The sequence below is a fragment of the Phoxinus phoxinus genome (genome assembly GCF_949152265.1).
Source record: "Phoxinus phoxinus genome assembly, chromosome: 7".
NCBI classification, from domain to species: Eukaryota; Metazoa; Chordata; class Actinopteri; order Cypriniformes; family Leuciscidae; genus Phoxinus; species Phoxinus phoxinus.
This window is the reverse complement of record NC_136882.1, coordinates 20015333-20021525: the sequence shown is the minus strand read 5'-3', so window position 1 is coordinate 20021525 and position 6193 is coordinate 20015333. Positions and strand designations below refer to the sequence as shown.

The window sequence follows — 6193 nt, the reverse complement described above, 5'->3', positions numbered from 1 at the left end:
TAGAAGAGTCAACCCTTTCTCTCTAAATGACTGAAGCATACAGTAAGGTCCAACCAGTTTAAAGACTACACATGCCTTTGAATTTCTCATTTTCTCATTGTTAAAATTTCTTATATCTTCTCTTGTTCATGCTTCATGAATTCTTTACAATGAACAAAGTCATCGGTTACTCATGAAATATGCGTTTAAACGTGCTACATTACATGTTCTAAATTTAAGTTATTAAAAATCTAAAACTTCCAAGCTTTCACATTAACATTATCTATCACATCAACACATCACACATTGAGGACATAGTCCAACAGATGTTTTGAGCAAATACAAATCAAAATATAGGATTAATGCCATTATATTCTTCTTACATTTTATTTGAACATATTGACAGACTTTCTCTATTATCAATAACTGTCTTACAAATGTATGATGTACAGGACAAGCTTGTTGTGAACATGTTGAGAGAGTTGTTTTAGAGCAATTGAACTGTCTGCAGGATTTTTAGAAAGATCAGAGGAAAACATGGGGTAGGAATAATCAGGAATTGGTTATAAACCACAGTACTAGTGTTCTAGATTGGCTGTGCACTTGGTTTTGCCCTTTTACTCTAATCACAAATCAAGGCTCCTTCTGTGATGAAGAGCTAAGGACACACGTTCAAAATCTACAGTATAAGCAAGATCCCAAAATGCATGCCCATAAAAAAAAAAAAAAAAAAAAAAAAAAAAATCCATTTAGTCATGAGTTTTGAATATGAAACACCAAACACATGATAAATGCTGGATGGCAAAGGCAGGCTAAATAAATACACTAAATCATACATTGTGCAGATATTAAAATAAATAAATACATAATTATAGTGATGAGTCGTTCATGAACGTAAACGTTATGGAACGGTGCACTGTGGGTAACGGCGAACATTTTAGAGGCAACGCAAAGGCCGGTTTGGAATAAGGTAATAGCGTAGCCGGCCGGTCTCCACCGGCACTGAGAAAGAGTTATGGGCCGTGACAAAAAAAAGTTTGTTATACCGTATACTGACAAACTTAATAATGAAGCCAAACAACGCAAAAAAACATTGAGGATATAGGTGGAATCGATCCCTATGAACATAGAGTATGGTGTAATAATTATGAAAGTTTACCAAGCCTCAGTTTCCCTGATATTTTCTCCTACCTGGTCTGTGGAGTGAGCGCTTACACCTCCGATCAATTTAAAAACTTCAAGTCACTGGAGGCTCACCTGCAGTTCACAAATGGATGGGTGCAAGATTTGCAGATCTCCTAAGTAAACGCGGAGAAAACAATCGTTCGTACAGACAGGCTGACATATTTAGGCAGTATTGTGTGTTGGTAGGTGTTGCAGCTTTAAGCAGTCCAACAAAGTGCTGCCACGAGGGACTAAACACAGAGATATACATAAACACACTGTGATGCGCTCAAGATTGTATTGCAATGATTTATTCTTCCACAAGTAAAATAAAACTAGTACTGCAGTTACAAAAATGTAAAGTTAACTTGTGTGAGTCCAACGCCTCTTTGTAATTTCAGACACCAGTCTCCTTGTGTGTTTTTTTTCAAGTAGGAAAATGGTGAAAACTAACATGATTTATTAGGTGTTTGCCCTGTCGATCGTGAGACCGATTACAGCAGTTTACAATACAGCAATACGGAACTATTTTCCTTAAAATAACCTAAATTTAACCTAATATTATCAAATGACCAACGTTACAATTTCAATTACCTATTGCTTACTATACAGTACATCTACTTCCGTACCATGATTCCCACAATGCATTGCGACGTGACGAAACAATCCCGAACTCTGCGTCTGGACGTGACAAATGAACGAAAGACTCATGGTAATTATTTATGTTCCCTGTAAATAATTTTGGACTGCATTATAATGATTTCTTAATTCAGAATATGATCAAAATTGCGTAGGTGGATGTGATCTGGGAATTTGCCTGTTAAAGGTACATTCAAACATGTAAAGCCCCTTAAATGAACGAAAATTAATCGAAAAAAAATTCGTTCATTTTGATGAACAAAATCGAACAAGAGAGTCAGTAAAATTATTCGAACTTCCCATCACTACTGTATTACATACATGATACATTACATAGTCTCCAATGCCATCTCTCTCATGTTCGTCCATCCTCGGGATGATTCGTCCATCTTCTTCGCATTATTTTTTCCTCCCAAACTACTTCAGCGGAAATCCCGCCCTGCAGCCGATTCTAAAGATTTTATTGGTCATGTGAATCACAGTACTGATTGCCTACACCAAACACTGATCCCTAAACCTACCCGTCATTGTAACCTTAACCAATGAAATTAGCTGCAGGGCGGGATTTCGGCTTAACTGGTTAGCGCCCATTGGGGAGAAAATACGGGAAAATATTTAAACGGGATGATAGCGGGATAGCAGGGTAAAATACGGGAGAATCCCGGGAAAAACGGGAGGGTTGACAGGTGTGGGAAGAATACTTAAAACAGCCTGTAACATCCTTACTTGATTCATTATTGTTACATACAGTGGGTTATACCAGACAATCTAGTTGTCTCGCGTTATTGTGAAGGCTATGTTACAATAAAAATAACACCACAGAAACATATAGCATCCAAGTTATGCTTTTAAGTATCTGTTAATGGCAACCATGTATCTTCCTAAACCAATGATATGATTCAATATGAATGATATGATATAGCCTAGCACATAATTATATTTCATACTGTAACTGAAAATTATAAAGTAGTGTAACCTTTAGGAACTTGTTAGGGTGCTCGTAAGTTTGTTGTTCTTTGTAAAACTGCTTAACACAATACATATTTGTAAGGGTTCTTCCATAAAATTTTCAAGAGACATTCATGGAGTCAACAAAGTGTAATTTTATTGACTGCGACACTCACGTATTGACCACACATTGTGCAGAAAAAGATAAATAAAGGGGAAAAAAAAAAACACTGACTAATATATGGGACATCAGCACATTACTGAGTTCTGGGTCTCAGATGTTTCTCAGGGATCCCTCACCAGAACTAACTCAGCCACCGAAAATGAAGCCCTTTTAACAAAACTAGACCAAACCATTTTTATAATTACAGGGGTCTCACAAAATTATCCTCAAACTTAAAAAGAAAAACATATATATACACACATCTCAAATGAACATAGAAATCACATTTACCCTACAGCAATAATGAAAATACACTTAAACATGCACACACATAAAAATAAACCTTTTTAAACACATTGGCCCTCATTTATGAAAAGTGCGTACACCAAATTTCCAGCGTACACCTGGCGTACACCCAAAACCACGGTGACTTTGCGATTTATCAATATGGACGTTGGCGTACGGCACGCTCAAATCCTATGCCAGCTCAGGAGGTGGTGTACATGTACGCACGTTTTGAGTTAGTGCTGAAATGCGCAGAAAAACAATTCCTAACACCACAAAATGCACTGACAAACTAAAGATATGATATATTAAAAAACAACAACATAGAAATGATAAACTTCAGTGTTTATTTTTGTGAGTTAAGCCCGGCAGGTGCGCACGGACTGGGTTCAGTAATGAAAGGCTTTCAATGACCAAAAAATAATTCAGACTGACAAAATTATTAAAATGACATTCTTCTTCTTTTAAATAATAATAATAATAATAATACAAATAATAATAATAACAAAGACATTCTTCTTCTAAATAACAATAAGCATCATTAATAATCAAAATCATAATACTAATAATAAGAATATTACAAATTGTCATGCAATTATTCACATCATCATCACTGTACACCCCATTACATGTGACGTCATGCGAAATTCACCGCTAATAGTTTCAAAACACGTGCTGTAAAATAATGCATTGTGATAAGTAATTTGCTCAACCAACCAGCGATTTAAACTGGATTTCCACCGGAGAAGTTTCTCCTCTTTGCCGTCTTCTGTGTGTCCATGGCGTAAAATGAGGGCGTGGGGGAGGCGGAGACGTGAATACATGGGGGCGTGTTAATCTAATGACGATCGTTTTCAGCCACGGCATTTATCAAGGGCAGGTATTGCGTACACCTGAATTTCAAAGGTACGCACAGCTTCATGAATCAGGCGGTGAGAGGAGTGTAAGCATAATCTTACGCCAACATATACGCCCGTTTCGACGCAAGATTGATAAATGAGGGCCATTCAGATTATCACACAACCCCAACACATATTGTCCCAAAACTACATTTCCCGTAATTCCCAAAAGGCGATATAAAGGACATCAGGAAAGGCCGCACCCCTTTAATTCCAAACCTTTGGTCCATGCGGATCCCGGCGGAACAACGGGTAAGATGTACACATTCAAACAAACTTAAATAAAATGTTAAACCCATATATTGGTCGTGGTTTCATATACTCACTAGCGTGCACTCTAGAAATAAATGGTTATTGGCTTTTTTGCTCTTTGAGGGTTAAAATGCTAAGGAGACAACGTAGCTCCTTGACACTGTAGATGTAAAAGTTTAAATATTTGGTCGCTAACACATATCTCAGATCCAATGATTGTATCACATTCTGTTTACTAAGTGTTTCAATAAAACTTTACATGTTTATTTTAAGAATTAGGCCTATAGTTACATTACATTTACAATTAGATTAGATTTGTTAAGAGAAATATGTGTTCTCAAATTACTTTTTCAGCATTCACTATATTAATGATAATTTATGCACACACACCATACACTTGTTCATTAAATAAACTATTGTTCATGTTTGTTGATAATCCCTTAACATCAATTTATATAACTTAATTTATTAATTAAAATATTAATATATGCAGAGATTAACATTAACCAAGATTAACTTACGGTAAGTGTTTTACAGATTCACATTCTTTTTGACTAATGTAAATGTTAGAAAATTATGACCATTTGTCCTAACAAAATGTGAACACTAAGATCTACATACCAAGATTTAGCTAGAATGGCCTCTATTCCAACTTGCACAGTCAGGAATTGACTAACAATAGGTGCTGTGTAGTCTTTAGTCTTGGCCTAGTATAAAAGCACAGGTGACAGCTGTCAGTCAACAACCAGAATCAGTTTCAGCTTCTCCTTTCCTACTGAGGATCAGACAGTGCAACCATGAAGGTAAACCTTGTTCCAGCTGCCATTTACACATTTTAACTTCTTATGCAGTTTATTTGGTATATTTAACTTTAAATCACTAAATAATTAACTTTGAATTTTCAGGTCACCTTCTACGAGGACAGGAACTTCCAGGGTCGCTCTTACGACTGTATGGGCGACTGTGCTGACATGCACTCCCACATGAGTCGCTGTCAATCTTGCAGAGTGGAGAGCGGATGCTGGATGATGTATGATCATCCCAACTACATGGGAAATCAGTATTTCTTTAAAAGGGGCGAGTACGCTGATTACATGTCCATGTTTGGAATGAGCAACTGCATCAGGTCCTGCCGTAATATCCCCATGGTGAGCTCCACATTGAATTATTTGTAATAAATTTAATATTTTAATTAATATTTATTTAGAACAATAAAATCAGATAACTAATTCTAGTTTTTTGGGGGTAAGAGAAAAATATTTGAAAAGAACAGAGGATCCTATAAGTATGTTGATTTAAGACAGACCTAATTTTTGATAGATATTTACTTTTTATGTTAATTCTGCCTGACAAACTTGAAAATAATGGACTTTTCTTCCACAACAGCACAGGGGATCCTACAGAATGAGGATCTACGAGAGGGATAACTTCATGGGTCAGATGTACGAGATGATGGATGATTGTGACAACATCATGGACCGTTACCGCATGTCTCACTGCCAGTCCTGTCATGTGATGGACGGCCACTGGCTCATGTATGAGCAGCCCCACTACAGAGGCAAGATGTCCTACTTCAGGCCTGGAGAGTACAGGAGCTTCAGCAATATGGGTGGCATGAGATTCATGAGCATGAGGCGTATCATGGACTCTTGGTACTAGTGTTCCAGTGTGTCTAATAATAAAACTATTTCACGAGAACACTAAACATTGTGTCTTGAAAATCATTATGCTTGTATGAAGAATGCACAAACAAACAAAGTTCTCATGATTCAAAACAAATTAAGAAAATAAAAAAAATATCAATTACAGTATTTTTTGTATAAATCCGGTGCTAATGTTAGGATTTTGGATTTCAAATGACAAG

At 36.5% G+C, this 6193-nt stretch overlaps 1 protein-coding gene across 1 annotated transcript; it reads left to right on the top strand.

Annotated features, from left to right (window-relative positions):
- Positions 1–5071: 5071 nt before the first annotated feature.
- Positions 5072–5990, top strand: LOC307001295 (gamma-crystallin M2). Its single transcript, XM_079617598.1, has 3 exons — positions 5072–5132; positions 5235–5477; positions 5716–5990. Exons 1-3 carry the CDS (start codon positions 5127–5129, stop codon positions 5986–5988), a joined length of 522 nt encoding a protein of 173 aa, XP_079473724.1. The 5' UTR covers positions 5072–5126; the 3' UTR covers positions 5989–5990.
- The last annotated feature ends 203 nt before the right edge of the window (positions 5991–6193 follow it).